Here is a 20,204-nt window from a genome sequence, read left to right as displayed (position 1 = left end):
GCATATGTATGTATCTAGTAAATTTATACAATATTATAGATAGTTTATTTTTATTTGCCTATCGATAGTTTTTTTTTTAGCTCTAAACGATTCTATCGATAGTTTTCCCTAAACTATCGAAGATATCGAATATTGTGACTATCGATAGTTTTGCAACTCTATTAGTGAATCAAAAAATGAGGCATGGAAGATTCTCGTCGTATTTTCGTAATGTTTAACAGATTTGATCCAATGTGAAATGTGTAATGAAGTGTACATACACTATTTTTTGGTACATGCGTCAGCTTTTAGGTAAAATTGTTTCCTGGAATTAAGTTCAATTTCAGGATTTAGTTTTACATCTCTGTTTTAAACGCGACGAATTGGAAAGCTCCATGAAGTGTTCGAGACTTTAAAAGTTTCAAATGCGTTTTACAATCTATGGGAGTACACTAGGGCTGGGTCTATCCACATATTCGCATTCGATATAATCCGGATATTTGCGTAAAAATTGTCAGTTTTTCTTATACGGATATCCGTTTACTCTATTACGCGGATATTAAAAAAAAATCCGGATAGAACTCTTTGGGATATAAACGAAATTGACTTAAAATTAATAAAAAAAAATAATAAAACGCAGTTGAAAATAAAATAACAAACCAAAAATTTTAGTTTATCGCATAGTTTTATTGTAGTTATGTATTTATACATATATTTGTATGTATATCATTTTTGAAGTGTAGACTATGTATAAGATTATTTATTTCTCTCTCATAAAAGTAAATATGTGGTATGTATGTATGAATAGTATATGTAGTGCACATACATACATATGTTTATGTATATGTACTATATGCATAAATCGCATAAGTATTATTCAATATCGTATTTAATGCTATCAATTAATTAATTAATTAGTATAAATATGTATGTATTCATTCAACTTTCGCTTTTATTCGTTATCTCGTTCTCTCTGCCACGCTGCAGGCCATTATCAATCTGTTAAAGTGATGTAACGCCTTTCGTTTATATTGTTTCTTATAACATAATACAATCCATTTATGTACATATTATGCGCAAAACACAAAAGAGAATGCAGGCATAATTTTAATTGATTATTGTGCGATAAATGAATTAATTATGTTTATGTATGTATTTATGTATATATGTAGCTCGAAATATGCAGTCACACAATGTGGTGCATTTCAAAGCCGCCAACGTATTTATGCCATTATCACGTACATATGTATGTATAACTTTGTATGCACTTACCGAGTTAAAAAAAAATTTGCGCTCTTAAGTGCTTTCAGAAAAATTTGGAATTTGATAGGATTTTATTTTATTTATTTTTGATATGAGCAAAATTAGGTTGCCTAATGCAATGTATGTACTATATAAACAAAAGCATGTACTCGTAAGTACTATATGCATGTGCATATATGCATTTCTTGTTTACAATGGTTCCGCTTGGTTAATACGTTGCGATATAATATATTCCAATTACGGTTTTTTTTTCTTGATAAATGTTATAAAACGGAAATAAGTGTTACTTTATTTTAAATCATTCTCGATTTCACGTCGATATTGCAGCTATTTTGTTTTACTTTCTTGTTTGTGCATTTACTGTATTTGCATGTGAGCTTCTATTCCATGCTTCATGAAGTGATCCCTAGATTTTGGGCTTTCATTAGCTAATTCCAAATTAATTCAATACAAAAAATACAAATCGCTAGCCTAGAGTGAAAAGTTGCTCGTTAAATTTTTTTCATATTTTAGAGGAGAGGGGAAGAACTTTTTAAAGCAATTTTCTTCAAGTGTTTTGCAAACCATTAAATACAGGATTTGGCATATTTAAAGCGAAGAAAAATGGCATTCGAATCAAAAGGACTTGATGTTAAAGACTTCGCACTATATTGGCCTTATGGAATTTTCTGTGCCTTCCTCTTCTGGACCAAGCAAATTTGTAATTCATTGAATGTCAAAGTGAAGAAATAAATCGTGTTTGAAAACAATGCATTTTTACTTTCTTTTGCCTCTTTTGTCAAAATATGAGTTTTCAAAGAAGTGGACTTTTCACTTTAAGCTACTGTGATATGCACATATAATTGCATGCTTTAAGCATCTATCAATGATTAAAAAATAATAATTGTTTCACCTCTGTTGCTACATCACTTTTCCTAATTTCCAACGCTAATAAAAATATGTATACCTACAACATAGTTTAGTTTAAAATCAATATTTTTTTTTACTTTATTCGAGTATTCAAAATCGTTCCCAAAATCCGTTAGTTTCTCATTCGTTTTCAAACTTGTTTGTATGAATGTCTTTATTTTTTACTTTTCAATATTCTTACAATTTGTTTCTAGTTTTTTATAACTTTTCTTTTTTCTTTTTGCTAAATTTCTACATTTGTTTATACATACATATAAATTTATGTATGCCAATTCTCAATTGCTGCAGTGTTGCAGTTTGCGTAATTGTTTTTTACATTTTTTTTTTAACTCAAACGAGTGTATAGATATCTTTCATATTTTATTTTCTTTTATTCTCTCTAAATGCTATAATGCTTTTTCAGTTGCAAACGAATATAGTTAGTAAAAACTAAGCAATTAAATTCATTATGAACTGCAAGTTCCATACAAATCTGTAGTTTATGTAAACAAATTTAATGCTCGCATAACTTTAAGCTACATTGCATAGATGTGTATTTCCTTTTCTAGTTTGCTATAATCGCGCAGCTATAAATTGTACAAAAGATCATTTACATGCATACTCGTTTGTACATATGTCGGTATGTACATATGTGTATATGTGTGTACTTCTATATAGTTAATTTATGGTATTGCACGTATACCATCTAAAGTTGATCTTAAAATTAAACTGCCTTCGACCCAGAAATTGGGGCGATCAATCATGTTCTGCCACAAGGAGAGCTCTTTTCCAGTTGCATCCATCCATTCGGCAGGACGACCATAGCTTTTGCCTGAAAAAATTATTTCGAAGAAAATTGGGTTTTGTTAGTACATGCATACATATATGGTTTTATTTAATAATACAAAAGATTTTTATAATTCAAAGGATCAAAAAAACTAACTCGGACATCTATGTAATTGGAAGACAAATATATGATGGAGCTGACAACCAACCTATGCGTAAGGTTTTATGCGAGATGTGGCGATGACATATATGTCCTCTTCAGGACACAAGGAAGAACAAATTCTGGACTATCACATCGGTCAACGCAAAAATATAAAATATATGTATGTATATAGGAAGCCTATAATCAAAGACACGATAATACATAATATTTGGAACTAGGCTAGTGGAGCTTTTGAACTAAAGAGCGAATGAGCTAGCTCTTTAATTGAACCAGTTCATTAGTTCGTTCATTATTGGTGAACTAAACTTTTGTGCGTCAACACTCCAATAAAAAAGGAAATGTAATTTTAATACATATGAAATCTCGTTTTTCGTTGTAAGGGCATAAAGAAACAACTGATCGGAATTCACGCTAAAAATACATTTTATTTCATTGAATTCTCAGTGTTTTACATACTTTAGTGCAATTTGTGTAAAAAAGTAAAAATTTGAGTTGAGTTTTTGGGATTTTTTTGTTTAACAGAAGACTTTCGCTTTCAGATGCCACACTGAAGCCCAATCTGGTCGCATTTTGCAGGCAAAGTTGAAGAAAGGAAAATGGAATGCAGGCACTGCTGAGTTCCAACTAGACCATCAAGGTATATATAAGTGGACTTCCGAATGTCAGTGTAGTTACATAATTAATACACAGTAGCGTGGGCCGAAAATCCGCTTTTTTAGAATTTTGATTAGTAATAGCAAAAATATGATTCAATATGCTCTAAACACAATCTATGTGAAAGAGGAAAATTTTTGGTCAATATCTTAGGTCTATCAAAGTTCAAGTGCTAAAAAAATTATTTCTTAGCTTACTTCAATTCTCCACAAAAAAGGTCCATATACCAAATTATGTAGGACTAATACTTTCAAAGATACTTGCAATTTTATTGAAAAAATGTATTAATTAATGTATGTATTAATTTTTATTTTTTGAGCACATTGAACTTTGATGGTCTTGAGCGAGCCTAAGATATTCAACAAAAATTGTTCCTCTTTCACACACATTGCGTTTAGATTATAAGGAACCATATTTTTGCTATTTCCAACATACGTAAAACAGGAAAGACGCCCTACAAGTGCAATAAGTAAAGGAACCAGGCCGTAGTAATCAAGGAGATGTTAGGAGCTGATTTCTACCTACCTAAGAATGCATACTGTACAATAATAACCACCGGTTGGACTAAAAAATGGAATCCGCTGGGCCACGTATCTCACAAAACAAAGAGCATTAACGCGACTATAAATATTGATTGACCAACACGAGACTATTCAGATTGAAAAATGATACTGAAGACCGCACAAGGTCGAGACCCTCGCGGAAAATCATCAACCAAAATGTAAATTCAGACATTACATAGATTCTGAACATTTACACAAGTCCATCCGGGTATAAGAAATTTATATATGTAGCTGCTAAAGTGCCAAGAAAATAATGAAAGGGTTCCAGTGCATCTACTTCGCAGGCACGATTCCTTGTGGTATCTCAGCTTACTGAGTTCTGTCTGTCAATTACCGTTTTATAACTCCAGCGATAGCGGTTATTTGATTAGGCAGAGAAGTTTCCGAAGCAACTCCAATCTAAAATTGACAAGGTATGTCGGAAGCATTAGCAATAAAAAGAAACGATTATACAATTGGATTGGAGATCTTGAATAGATGCCATTTTTCAACTCATTCATACAACACATACAAGTTCACCAGACAGCAATTTTGAACAACAATTAATATCGGTTGACTTTCGTTTCGACGTTTAAAACTTTTCTGTGAGTCAGGTCTTGCTTAATTAAATAAGTGGTGTAGCAAAGGTCCTCATCATCATTGCTTGCTTGATGGACCTGCTGGAAGATTCCTCTCTCCCAACTTGTCTGGTCAAGATTCACGATCTTTAACCAATAACCCCCAATTTTGGATTACCAAGCAAAGATAAGGAAGTAGTTTTATGATATTTTTAAAGACAAAAATAAATTGTATAATAATTAAAAAGACCTACAACTGCATATCGACGGCTGAGTGGATGATCGCCATATCTCAATACAAATTCAATGTATCAGCAGCTCTTCCCAACAAGTGCTACTTTGGACTGAGTAGGCAATTCGGGAGTAATGCCCTCTCTCGACGTACGAAAACCACTCTCTATAAATCACTCATCATGCCCGTGCTGGTATATGGCGCAGAAGCATGAACCATGACAACAACCGATGAGGCGGCTCTTGAGGAATTCGAGAGAAAGATTTTCCGGAAGATTTACGGGCCTTTACGCCCTGGCGACTGCGAGTACTGCGAACTATGGAACGATGAGCATCGGCATCTGAGATAGGGCGATCTTATTCTTATGTTCAAAATATGAAGGCGCTAATTTCGCCAAAATCGATCAAATTATAAATTTATAGACAATGTCGAATAACCTACTGAGCAATATACATATGTAGGTGTGTCTTCACGCTGTTAGAGGCAAAACAACAACTTCTTGGTGACTAGTATGACTTTTGAAAGTTGTTTGCTAATTCGATAAAATCATGTTTGATTTGTAAGTTTGTAGTTATTTATATAATTTAAATATGCTTACCTGTACCTAGCGAAAAGCGTACGCCGCCAAGGAATTCATTACTCGCTAAACGATCGTGATCCCATACTGTTAATTCCAATGCACGTTCGGACAAATCGTCCAGCGATACGTCCTCATAGATGAAAGTGTAATTCCAAGTGGGATGTAATGAACGTTTCACAACTGGCGTCTTTTGTTTGGAGCTACGTGTACGATCTGGCAGCAAGTAACTGTATGGAAGAAAAGCAACCTTTATTAAATTCTATCAGATATCGGTAATGTTAGTCGTTTATGTAAGTAAGCATGTCAGGGTTATTCGGACGAAAAACCAACTTTTTTCCAAAATATGTCCTTAGATAGAACCATACCTTTTACAGAACGCATCACAGGTGCCATTCACTTTGATCGGACTCAGGTGTTTCGCCTCTTTGACAAGCACATGTAGTTGACCGCCTTTCGCTGAGCGATCGGTACGTGAAGCTACCGATTTGATGCTACCAAATTTGCGCAAATTTGAACCGCCACTGCTGGTGGATGCGCTACGCATAAAACCCGGCCGTACATTCTCCGGTGGTACATACTTCAGACCAACGACAATGTCACCCCGATAGGTGGCCACCTCATCGAAGGGTTCACTCTGCAATGCAACAAAAATGAAATGTCATCACATAAATTACTTACGCACAACTAAAATATATATATATGATCATGCTGCTTACACGCTCCTGCAGCAAATACCATTGCGATTGCGGATTGTCGAACACCTTGCCTTGCAAACTGACGCTGACTTCACCCAAGAAATCATTGCGGCCAAACATATCCGAATGCCAAACGGTGAGCCATAGTGTGCGCGATTCTAAACTCGAGATGGCCATGTGGAAACGCAGTATCTCATCGAAGATTGGATTAAGTGTATGCTTCTTGACTTTGGTTTTACGTTTGCCAGCTTTGGATTTGTCGGGCAGCAGGTATACCTGTGTTGACACAGAAGGAAGTTTGTATGAGTGGTGAGCAAATTCACCTAAATTTTGTTTTCGAGCGGTACTCACCTTGACATAGGGATCGCTGCGATTACGTTTCACATCGACCGCTGCGAGATCCTTGCAGCGCACCACGTGTATCTCCAGAGCGCCGAGCTTATAGTTATACTGTATACCGAATTCGACCTGACCTTTCACCACCACGGTGCCATAGCGTCCTTCACCGGCACCGGAGTAAACGCTGGCCATAGAATCCGAGCGCAGCTAAAATGAGTAAAGGAATAAAGCAGTTGTTGTTTATTTTTCTTTAATAAAAATGTGGTTTAAGTAAATTATTTCTTAGGAGTTGTTTTAAAAGAATTTCGAGACAATTTTAGTTCGCGCTTTAAGAAAATTTTCCAAACTATACAGTAAGCAGCTGTTTTCTGCTCACTAAAAAACATTAAAAGTTTTACTAAATGCATAACAAAGATTTACAAAGAGTAGTTCTTTGTTCCTTGTTCTTGAGTATGTATGTAAATAAGTATATATATGTACATATGTATGTATGTAGGTTTGTATGTTTGTATGTATGTATGTATATTAAAACATAGCATGCGAATGTGCAGTTGCATCTGTAATTCATGATTTTGTGCTCACTTCCTCTTTCGCTACAGCAATGCATCAGCGATTGTGAATGTTTGCTATTTTAGCAATAAATAGTTTTGTTTATTATGCGCTTACTTGCTGAAGACTTATTAATCGTCTATTAGTAAATAATCAATGCGCAATATTGACATTCCAAAGGGTTACATGGGTAAGAGTGGAAAATGGATGTAGAAAATGTGACTAGAAATAAAATGCATTGAACCTTATATGCCCATTGTCTTTTATAGGCACCGAAAATAAATCATAGTTCTATTTCGGTATAACCAAATTACAAACATACTAGAGGGCTGCATGATTTCATTCAAAACGGTTAGTGAATTATTTGTATACAAAACGAATGAATGATTTTGACTTAAAATTTTTTTGAATTTGAGTAAATACTGTTCTGAGATATGTGGCGACATTACAATATTCAAAAAAAGGGAAAATTAATTGAATTGGAATAAATTTTATAGGCGAACAATTTTTTGTATGAACATCCAAAAATATTTTTTGTATGTACATATGTACAAACATTGCAAACCATTTGTTCAGAGTATTCTGAATTGTAGAGAAATTTTAAGGAATTCGTAAAGATCTCATCCGATTTATTGCCGAATTTTCTAAAATGGAATAAACTATGCACATTTCGGTTCTTTTGCGAAATTTCGGAAGAAAATCGGTAAAGCAATGAAAATAATGCTGCGTAAATTTCTTTACGAGTTCGTGACAACTACTTCAAATAATTTTCTTTGAGAATTCGTAAAAAAATCGTTACTGAAATGAGATAATCCTAAAGATTTCGTTAGGATTTCGGGAACTTTGGTTTGCAGGGTATGTATTGCTGCACACCTATTACAATATGAACAAATTTGTTTGTAGAAAAAAACTTTAACCGAAATGAGTTTGAATAATTTTGAATGTTTTTCATTCATTCATTCACATTCTTCCATTTGAAGGTGGAAAATTTAAAGCGGGATGTATATTCACAACTTACAAAATTTCCAAACGCTGAGTGTTTTGTATGTGAAGTAAAATATTCAAATCTACTCTACTCTGTTTGACTAGAACTTTGAATGAGTTCATGCAGCCCTCTAATACATATTTACATTCATATATGTACATATCGTCGCCTGTATGCCAGAAACATGAATGTGTAAAAATGAAAATTTTGGGAAATCAATTCTAATAAATTCTAGAGAATTTGTCTAAGAAACCATGTTTCTAAACACTATTTGAGTTTGTCAAATTTCGAAAATAGGTTTCTTAGCGATTTGCTGTAGTGCCGTAAAGAACCGTAAACATGCTTTAGGGAGTTTTTTGGTATGAGGAATTTCTCCAATTTTTCCCCTTTCGATAAAACTTGCATACAGCGGTGATGATCAGTGAGAGCTTATGCTTTATGTGGGTTTATATAAATTCTATCGAAGTCTTTAAAAAGCTTTCTCTTTTGGTCATCGTTGATTTAAAACGTAGATGAGCACCGCCTTGCCCGCGGGCAAAGCACTTTTAAGCTTTCTATGTATTTTGTATAGATGCGTGCAGAGTAAAAGCTCTCTCTGCCCGTCGCTGATTTAAACCCAGTAACAGGCCTATCGCCGTTTTCTAAGGTCATACAAAGAGTAAAAGCTCTCTCTGAGTGTCACGGTTTAAAGCAAAAGGTATCTCGCGGGTATTGCATTTTTTGGGCTTTCATTGCATTTTATTTAGACTAGTGATCACTAGAGATAGCTTTTAATCTGAGCGCTCCATATATAAAAGCTACAGAGAGCTTAAAAAAGTTTTTTTCGCTGGAGTTATTTTGACCAGTGATAACCAAATAAAGACTTTACACTGTGTGGTTCAAAATAATGTCTGTTCAAAGGTTCTTCTGCGGGATAGACCAGTCATCACGATCGAAACATATTTCTTTTCTTTGTTCATAAGCAATAACCGCCTAAGTAGAAAAACCTGAATTCGAGAAAAAAACGTTTTAAACATTTGGATTGTAATGTTTACCTTATGCGGAAACCAAAATATGTTCGCCTATAACTTTTTAAATAGCCTAGCTGACGAGATGGGGATTTCACATACACATGGAATGGTAGTTGCAGAATACGATATCATATATAACTCAATTCTTTCTTAAGTCGACTTAGGCGGTTATTGCTTATGACCACAGATATGTATATGGACGCGTACTGAGTATAAATGTTTTTTGGTTGTCACTGATTTAGACCCACACATGTTAACAACTCTCTCTGGTAGTAATTTCTCAAGGCCTATTATTATCAATAGCGGGAGCTTTTTAAACCAAATTGTGACAAAAACGTGATTTACATATAAAGGTTTTTAATCATTCCTCATCCTCTTCGCATAGACATGCATTTAAAAAGTCATATGGCGAGTGTACATATGCACAGTTGAAGTCTTCTTTATTTTTTATGAATTTGGATGTTATATTTCTAATATAAAATTTAATTTTATCAACTTACCCCCAACGAACTGAGGCTATCACGATTCTGGTGCATCGCCACTAAACGATCAATATCATCATCCGATTGAGTTGGCCATGTTTCGCTGGTGGCACTGCCACGTGACTGAATCGGACTCGCAGCAGGATCATTGCGCTTGCCGATGACTGGCGATTGGCTCACCTCCTCAGCAGCAGCTTTAGCTTCCTCTGCAAGTAAACAAAAAAAAAAGAAGAAAATACAATATTTTATTAGTAAGCATCTTAATTAGTTGTAAATGTCAATATAAGCATAGTTCAGCTTGAAAAAAAAAATTGTGATTGCCTAGAAAATGGCTAGCATTAGGCTGAAGTGTGGGGAAACATGTTGCCAACGCACATAATAAATAACAGCAATTGTTGGCACTCCCATGCTGCGTCCATACTTGCGCTCCAATCGCAAATGGTTGTGCAAGAGAAAAACATTTTTTTACTAAAAAAAAACGTGCTTAGCAGCCGGTTTTCTGGTATATTGCAGCATTCGCTTTGTTGCTATAATTAGCTAGTTGCTATGAACACAGCATATTCGTTTCGTGCTTTTAGTTTGCACAAAGTTAACTTATCGTTTCATTTTAGAAATAACAATACAATAATACTACAAACTCCATTTGAACCCCAACAAATTGTTAAGTAATTAAGTGGAAGTGAATGCGACATCAGACACGCTTTCGCATAGCGCGATTACAGACAGTCGTACTGTGTGCAGTGGAACTTTTTTTTGCATTAGGAAGAAAAGGTGTAATTGCATAATACTTCATATCTAATAACAGATATGAGGTATATATTTACATAACTACACGCTTCAAAACCCAAAAGTTGTTATTCTAGGCTTATGGATAATACATATGTACATACATAGATTGGCATACAACCATTCGATATATGTAATAAAAAACTTCAAGAAATTTTTATGTGTACCATGCAGGGATGGCCATTTCTGAATGTATTATTGTTCAAATAAAAATAAAATTTTATTCAAAATTGTTCTATTATTCATAATTATTTCAATTCATCATTTAGAAATTTCAAATATCGATTAAATGTTTACTCATCATTCAAGTAATTTTCAATGAAGGATAATATCCCATTTCCACCAGGGCTAAACTGCCGTTAAGAGCTCAGGTAAGTTCCAAGAACGTTAACATGGGATGATCACCAAAGTTTATTTTGTACTTTTTGTTTTCGATTGCTTGTACTTAATGTGAGCGATTACCCTCTTCGAGTTGTAATCTCATTTTTGCAATAGGCATAAACTGCAATTAAGGCTTGGTGGAAATGAACTATACATTTTTACTCTTCATTCAAGTAATTTCGAATAACGAATAAATTTTCATTCATCATCGAGAGACTTTAAATAACCAATAAATTTGTATTCATCATTCAATTAACTCAACATGAAGAATAAATTTTATTTATTTTTCTTCATTCAACTACTTCCGAAACGGCTGCATCGCAAGCTACGTATGTAAGTGGGAACGATACAGGGTGGTGAAAAAAGAAGTGAGACGTAAGTAGTTTCAGTGATAATAGGAGAGGCGTCTAAATAAGTGTGTCCGAGGAGCCTAAAATGCTGACAGATAGCAAAAATTGTATTAGGCCCCTACGGAAAGTTTCAATACCATTACGAATTTTTGTAAGAACAACCAACACGACCTAGTGAGTGATGTCCAGAACACACTTAAATTATAGAGTGAACGCATCTCAACCTTATTGAATGGTGGCACACTAAAAGTAATGGAGAAAATGAACCAAAGCCTCCGGTGGACAACGACGGAATCGATTCCCCAGCGCCGGAATCAGGGCAAGGTATGAAAAGCAATATCGCAGCTGAAAAACAACAAAGCTGACGGATTGATAATGATATTTCTTGATCTGAACCCAGTTATAGAACTCTCACCTTCGATAATCAAATCACAGCAGTTCTAGCTGCATAATTACTACATATTTGTTTTCATTGAGCAGATGGGACTTCGAATAACTTGTGGAGTCATTGATTGCTTACCTTTCGTGGCCCAAACACTTGATGGTGATCGGCATACATGACAACCCCGCTTGCCTTTTCTGCCTTGAAGAGGATGAAAAAACGGAACACTTTTTGTGGTTCTGACCCGCCCTTGCAATCATTTGGTATGGTGATGTTTTGGTATGAGACTTTAGCGATATGTTGAGAGACAAAGATCTTAACTCTCTTTAACTTTAAACCACCTGCTCCAATTTATTCGTAGAAGATGTACATTTAAAACAAATGCAGTACAAAGGTGCAGTACTGTTTACTGTTTACTGATTTCATTTCAAAAATCTGCATCCCGATTCGNCGGTGCAGTACTGTTTACTGTTTACTGTTTACTGATTTCATTTCAAAAATCTGCATCCCGATTCGAAAACAAAAAATCTGTAGAATAATTTAAGCTTAAAAAAGTCTTTTTATGCACTTCTTTCTTTTCTTTATTAATACTGTCAGAAGTTCTAGTTAAAGTTTTCTTCAAAACCAAGATTTTTTTTAGAGCAGGATGTGTTTAGAAATTACAGTTGCTATTCCGGAAATCGTCACTACTTCTTATCAAACTTCTTCTTGAGTTCAACGGGATTTGAACCGACTTGATTGATTTTTAAAACTCATATATGCAGTAATATTCACTTGTATCTTCACATTTTGACGCCATACAATGTGCGAAAATCCCAAATATTTTACTAAAATAAAAGCATATATTGGTAAAATTTGTTCTATCATCTTCTCCTATTGTTATACTTATGTATATGTACATATATATGTAAATCTGTGTATTTTATTAGCATTCATTATCGTCATCGACATGAAAAAATAATAACTAGTCATATATTTTTAATATCAGATATTTACTTTTTGATAAGGGCGATAAAGTGTATGAAAAAAACAGCTATAAAAACTCTTCAAAATAAAATTACATAGACAATTAGGTTTATCTAATTTTTATTTCTATCTTTTAATGCATGTAGTATAAGCATGTGTGCATACATAATAACTGCAGGCCAAGGTAAGCGTATGTATTAAAAAAAAAACTATTTATATTATTCGTGTTCATATTTTTTATTAAACCTGACATTACATCTGCATGCTTACATATACATACATTAGTGCGGGCCGAAATGTGTATTTTTTAATCCTTTTGTAATAGTGAAAATATGTTGTTTCAAGTGGTTAATTACAGGGCCGTAAAATTGCATACTTTTAGTTTAAGTACAACAGCTTGCGCATCGATTAAAAATGGAGTTATTATGTACATCACTGTTATGTATGCACTAGGGATGTTAATTTTTTCGGGTTTTTCCGATCCCAAGATTTTCGGGATGGCGTTGTCACGATCCCGGGATCCCGGGATTAGTCCTGGGATCTAGATATTCATTACTTTTCAACAACTTGAATCGAAAAATTGCTTCTATATTGTTTGAGAAGCTCTCCTACCATGAAATAAATAATAAATAAATGGGTTTGAAACCTACTTTTTTATTTAAAGTGGCATTTTTATTTTTTCTCTCTGATCACAGGATTTATTTTGTAGGACTTTGTAATTTCAAGGATATGATTATTTCCAAAAATTAAAAAAAAAAAATTCAATGCAATGTAAAATAGAGATATGGGTAAAAAATGCAATAGGAAATTTCTTTAGAATTTAAAAAATTTTAATTTTTCTGTTTCACAAGGACGAATAGGTAATTTTTAAGTTGAGAAGGTTAGAAGAACGAAACTCGAGGATATTATCGAGTTTATATAAGCCCTTAACATATAATTTTTTCAAAAACAAATATTGCGAGATTTCGAGGGTAAAATTTTAAAATGACATTTACAATATTTACCAGCCATTCTGTACCACAAACTTGAATCTGTTTAAATTCTACAGGATTTCGTCATTAATTTTATACCNGTAAAATTTTAAAATGACATTTACAATATTTACCAGCCATTCTGTACCAGAAACTTGAATCTGTTTAAATTCTACAGGATTTCGTCATTAATTTTATACCCATACTTCTTCTCTAAGCACATTTCTTTGTATTTTCGAAATCATTTTTAAATTACTGACGTGGGAGTGAAAAACTAAAAACGCTTTTTTACTATATTTGGCTCATGGTTTCGCGAATATATTGATATTAGTGTTTAAAAGTTACTATCGCGCGGTGTTATATGTATGTATAACGAGCTAGGCATTTATAAAAAAATATTAATTATTAAATTAAAAAAGAAATATAGCCAATACTGGTCGAGAAAAGGAGTTTCTATTATTGCCATCAGTGCAAATTACAAATCCCGAAAACGGCGGTATTACTTGCCAATAATCCCGGGATTTTCGAAACCTTAAAAAGGCCGGGATCAAGGGATCAACATTCCTAGTATGCACATACATGTGTGCATACTACTATGTACATGAGTATCTACATAAGTGTATGTACCAAGTGTACGTATGTATGATACTCATACTAACGGTCAAGTAATGAAACAACTTATAGATAAATACGCAATTACGAGTGATTAGTGTGTTGTTTTTATGCAAATAAAATGCTCCTTTATAGAGGAGGCACAGTTCAGCGTATTTAAAATCGATTAAGAGTTATGAAACAGAAAGAAAATGGCAATTTTCTTAACAATCAGTTTTAATCGATAAGAATGGTATAAGCGATCATTTTATTTTAGTTATTTTTTATTGTAAATTGGTAATCTATTTTGCTTCAAACTTTTCATGAACATCAGAAAATTTCACTTTAACCGATTACTGCATTTGAAAATAATTAAATGAGTGCTAAATAAAATTTTTATGTTCACTGCATACATATATAGAGGAGCTATAAAGAATCATGGAGTATGCAAACCGGTATCACAACGTAGTGGTTTTAGCTGTCTATATAAAGGAGTTATATCGCAAAAATTTATATCTGAACAAGTAAGAAAGTCTAAGTTCGGGCGGAGCCGAACATTAAATACCCGGCGCAGGTATTAAGTATGTATATGTTTTTTTCACCTTTCCGAAACCTACTGCTAGATGGTAAGCCGGGGTGTATCAATTTTGAGTAAATTAGCGTCCGTAAATTTCGAAATATTGCAGTTTCAAGCATTTATGAAATTTACCGATATATGAAAAGCGGCCGTAATTTTAGTCCGATTTCAATAATTTTCAACGTTTTGCTTTTATGTGGCAAGCCAACAAAAATACCGAGTTTGGTACAAATTGATAGAACGGTTACCGATATACATATATGTGGTCATAAGTGGGCGGTGCCACGCCCACGCCGAAATTTAACCATAAACGTATTTCTTGGTAAAGAATTGTTGCGAGCATCAATTTTGAATAAGTCAGCTTTAATATATACTGATTTATCGAAGATTTGGTTGTTCTCTAAATTACCGTTATATGGGATGTGGGCGTGGTTATTGTCCGTNCGCCGAAATTTAACCATAAACGTATTTCTTGGTAAAGAATTGTTGCGAGCATCAATTTTGAATAAGTCAGCTTTAATATATACTGATTTATCGAAGATTTGGTTGTTCTCTAAATTACCGTTATATGGGATGTGGGCGTGGTTATTGTCCGTGTTTTTAAATTTTCGGCCATTTAGTATGCTGTACCCAGGCCAACAACCGTGCTAAGTTTGGAAGAAATTGGTGCAGCGGTTACCAAGATATACACATGTAACCATAAGTGGGCGTGGCTACGCCCATTTTCCAAAAATTTATAATATTCTTATTTTTCGTCTAAAAATTGTTGTAAATATCAATTTTGAGTGAATAATCGTCGGTAGTTACTAAAATATCGCAGTTTTGTATTTCCGAAAATTACCGTTATATGGGATGTGGGCGTGGTTATTATCCGATCTTTAAAATTTTCGGTCATTTAGTATGCTTTATCAAGGCCAACAACTGTGCCAAGTTGGGAAGAAATTGGTGTAGTGGTTATCAAGATATACACATGTAACCATAAGTGGGCGTGGCTATGCCCATTTTCCAAAAAATTATAATATTCTTATTTTTCGTCTGAAAATTATTGTAAATATCAATTTTGAGTGAATTATATTCAGTAGTTACTAAAATATCGCAGTTTTCGGATTTCTGGAAATTACCGTTATATGGGAAGTGGGCGTGGTTACAGTCCGATTTCGCCCATTTTCAATACCAACGGAAACCTGCATACCAAATTTTGTTGAGATATCTCAATTTTTGCTCGAGTTATCGTGTACACGGACGGACGGACAGACGGACGGACAGACAGACATGGCTTAATCGATTTCTCTATTCATTCTGAGCATTTATGTATACATTTGTCTATATCTATCTCGATTCGGTTTGGCTGTTACAAACAACCGTTATGTGAACAAAATTAATATACCCTTGTGCACAAGTGCACTCGGGTATAACAATCAGTTGTATAGCAGGTATAGCTTATACAACACCGATATTGACGATTTTCTCAGTGGACTATGTAGGATTATTTAGAAAATAGTTCACCAGATTTCTTGCTTTCAACCGTCCAAACGAAGGAGTTTTAAAGTAAAGCCCAATATCTGAGTTTAACGGTTGTATGAAGGCAATAGGTTATTGTGACCCGATAATGAGTGAAAATAGTGTGAAATTTTATGTTCGTAGCTGTACAAATGGAAGAGTTATAACAAAAAATTTCATATCTGAACAATCATTTGTATGGGAGCCATATGTGACCATTCGTACCGATTTTGAGAAAATTGTCCCGATGAACATTTCTTAAAAGTCAGGACGTATAAGAGTCCCGATTTTTCATATTTGTACCGATTAAATTCCGATTTTCAGTGTTTCTTTATTAACCCCTTATACGAAACATAGACATTTTGATTCATAAATTTTGTTGTTTGGATTATTTTTTCTAAAGGTTCATCTTATTTGATACTTTAGAATGTTGTGATAGCAAAAGGCTCAATTTCTTGTTACTTTTCAGCACCTTTTCGTTGTGACTACTTGTGTAACATAATTGTTGCTAAAAGAGATTCTGAAACATTTTGAAAAAATACACATGACAAATTATTTTTTTTTAACAAAAGGGTTAGGTTATAAAATATAATAAAGAAAATGAAGTAAAAAGATAAAACCTTGACTTTGTCTTTTGTTAGGAAACTTTGTAAACATTTATAAGCAAGATTTCATAACATAAAATAGTGTTACACAAACAAAATACATGGGAAAAAACTACCGAACACCGACTTACGGAGTACCAACGTCTGCCCGGGCCTACTAGTACATTATAAAAATACACGCGCTTACCAAATTTCAGTGGGATATCTCGAAAACTGAGGGACTATTTTGCATATAAACAGATGCACATACGCATATGGACTATCTCTTATTCTTCTGGTAAGTACTTACAAACATCGGACCAAAATTATATCATCATTTAATGTTCATGAAAGGTATAAAAATGCCATTCAGCTATAGATATGTGTACGGAAGATGCCAACATACATACACACATGTTTGTTTTACCACGAGCTCACTCCAAAATACTAACTTCTTACTATTTATTAAATTAATTACAAAGAGAGAAAACTTGTCTGCTGAGTGGGTCAGTCTGTTACATTGGACCTCAAGAATAAAAAGTGAACTTAAGCTCAGGCCCAATTTTTGCACTGATGGTGTGAGCTCGAGCTCAAGAATTTGTACTGAGTAGGAGCTTTAGCTCACTTTTTATGCATAAGGCCCATTGTCCAGACCTTAATTCTGCCAGAGTTACGTGGGTCTATCGCAGCAGCTAAAACTCTTCGACTGCGATGGGTTAAGGTTCAAAATTCGGCGAGATTCTGCTTGCTAAACATTAAATTGTGCTTCTATAAAAGTAACCCCTACAATTTCAGGGTTATTCACCATCGCCGTCGACGTAGTTGCCTAATTACAACTTGACCCCTTTGTCTAGGCAGTGCAGAGGATTAGGCTCCGAGCAGTGCAGGAAAAATCGGCGAGATAGCCGCTCACCATTCAGCAAAGACCGTTAATTCCATTACAGGATGCCTATATGGATCTGGATATTCTGTGCGAAGGGGCAAAAAGTAGGTAAAGCCCTCTCTGAGTACATTTGATGCTACTCGCAATATTATATTGAATTGCTTGTAAGTACATTAGGCGACCCTTAAATGTAGGAAGAAAATTTGTACATCAGGTTTCCTAAGCCTCAACCCCTACGTCGATAATACTATAGCCGAAAATATCACATATACATCTTGGTCACGATTGGAGTCGGTTAAGGCGCGTCGCACGGGGGGCAAAGTTCAGATTACCCCATGAAGACGTCTTAACCGACTCCAATCGCGACCAAAAGTTATATGTGATATCTACGACTTTAGTAGTATCGATTTTGGGTACTAAATGAAAAAAATATTTTTAATTTTTTGAGTCTCCATAGAGACATCTGACCTTTGACTTCGGGTATTAGATGAAAAAAATGTATATTAATTTTTTGAGTCTCTATAGAGGAATCTAAGCTGTGGCCCCTGTGCAACACGCCTTAACCGTCTCCAATCGGGACCAAAATTTATATATTATATCTGTGACCGTAGTATTAGCTGTTAAGTGGGTGAGACTGAAAAAAATCATACATTTGATTTTAAGGAACACACTTTACTTTAAGAATATTTTTGACTCTGTACTAAACTTTATAACGTCTTCCATTTTTAAAGTCAGCTGAGATAGGCATGCAAATATGTATGTATGTATGCATGTACTTAGCTGAATTTGCCATGCTTCAAGGCAAGTAAGTACCTACTAAAATAAAGAGTGCATCATAAATAAGTTTTCAGTGCGCATAACTTTATGTACAAGCTGCAGCATGCAGCCAAGCAGTGAGTTTTGAAGCACGTGAGCATACAGTTGGATGTACCTCCTCGTCGCATACGCGTCTTAGTTGTGGTAGGGAGTGGTGGCCTTCGCGCCACAAAACTACAAACGCTCGGTGTATTCAACTCGTCTTCCTCGAGCGTCTCAAGGAAACGGTCCGAATTAGAGCGCAAACTGTCATCCCAAGTCCAAGCGCGCGGCTTTGGCTTCACCGTACCGCCATTGCTGCTACGCCGCCGATAGGGGAATGCAGTGGGCACTGGCGCACCACACGCGCTCACTACTGCCACATTATCGTGTTGGCAAGCTTCTTCATTTATTAGCGTTAGTGAAGTGTCTAGGTTAGTATCGGTATCGAATTTTACCGGCGTACTTTGCAATTGTGTTGTCGCAACAGATGGCGCTCCAGTGATTGCAACTGGATTGGCGTTCGCTTCTCTTTGCTGCATTTCATAGATGTAGGCCGCGAATTTGCCATCGATGTCGTCATCGTCTTCGGAGTCATACTGGTAACTGCTTTTGTGCCTGCCACAACAACAACAATAGCAAGACCACCAGCGCCAACGCTTGCTGCCACTTTCGCGCCGCCCGCAACCGCGACAACTATTGAGACAAGAACACCACCTACGCCTGGGTTTACTTTCTGCCGTTTGTTGCCAGTAATCTTTGTAGCGCCTGTGTGGCTGATAGGTTTGCTTCCTACGTGCGCAAGCGCATGGGATACAGCGCGACAAGCGGCGCCACCAACGTTTCCTGCGATAACTAGAACTACGTTTTTGTGGTTGTGCCGTCGTTGAGGTCGTACCTGTGGCAGATGCAACAACATCGCGTGTACTGCCACAACTGCTGTTACTATAACTGCTGCGCTTGCGGTTCAGTGATGAATAATTGAAATTATTGTTGTCCGCTATCGATGAATCTGACGCGCGATCTGTCGATGTGGTTTCGTTGGAAACAGGCGCTTCTTTTGATGACGCCCACTGAATTTTCTTGCGTGTACCATGTAATTTCCCTTTTGTTGGTTTTGTTGTCGTTGATTTTGCTTTAACTTTTGTTTTACTTTGGCCGTAATTGTGTATAGCGGGTATTGGTTCAGCAGCGCTAGCGGTTTTGCCGCCCGTCCCACCACCATTGCCATTGCCGCCACTTAACGCGTTATATTGCGTATCTTTGCCTTTTTTACTTTTCGGACGTAATAAATGCGTTACTTTTTTCATTGCTGCTTAACAGTAAACGAGGTGCGGGCAATTTGGAAGGCGTTGTTTATTGAGGGAATTCGGGTCAAATAAATTTATATGAGGTCATAGCACTACGACAAAGAAATTAAGAGACTGCTATAAAAGAATTCGTGAGGCTTAGTGTGAATGCGGAAAATTCGGAACAGTTAGAAAATTAGACGAAGAGTTGTGAAAGTAAATACATATGTAACCATGTTCTTTTATGAAATGTTTTTATGTTACAACAAATCTTTAAATACACAGATGCATATGTACATGCATACATATGTATGTTTTAGTGCTCTGACAACTCAACAGCGCCAATTAAAATATAATTAGTGGTCGTTCTGCAAGAATGAGATTTAGAAATTATCGTAATCTCGTCTAGGAAAGCTTCTTGATA

At 35.2% G+C, this 20,204-nt stretch overlaps 1 protein-coding gene across 1 annotated transcript in view; it reads right to left on the bottom strand.

The window, feature by feature from the left end:
• Positions 1 to 1,331: 1,331 nt before the first annotated feature.
• The window catches only part of btsz (bitesize), a 70,281-nt gene continuing 51,408 nt past the window's right edge, over positions 1,332 to 20,204 (bottom strand). The window contains exons 11-16 of the mRNA XM_017613664.1: positions 9,744 to 9,931; positions 6,712 to 6,906; positions 6,382 to 6,636; positions 6,031 to 6,299; positions 5,684 to 5,892; positions 1,332 to 2,962 (exon numbers count right to left, since the gene is read on the bottom strand). Of these exons, the coding sequence (XP_017469153.1) occupies positions 2,814 to 2,962; positions 5,684 to 5,892; positions 6,031 to 6,299; positions 6,382 to 6,636; positions 6,712 to 6,906; positions 9,744 to 9,931 (1,265 nt within the window). The 3' untranslated portion in view covers positions 1,332 to 2,813. The remainder of the gene's footprint in view (positions 2,963 to 5,683; positions 5,893 to 6,030; positions 6,300 to 6,381; positions 6,637 to 6,711; positions 6,907 to 9,743; positions 9,932 to 20,204) is intronic.

Source organism: Rhagoletis zephyria, unplaced genomic scaffold (genome assembly GCF_001687245.7).
Source record: "Rhagoletis zephyria isolate East Lansing unplaced genomic scaffold, Rhagoletis_zephyria_1.1 Rzeph_scaffold_00699, whole genome shotgun sequence".
NCBI classification, from domain to species: domain Eukaryota; kingdom Metazoa; phylum Arthropoda; class Insecta; order Diptera; family Tephritidae; genus Rhagoletis; species Rhagoletis zephyria.
This window is presented reverse-complemented; position numbering and strand designations above follow the sequence as displayed.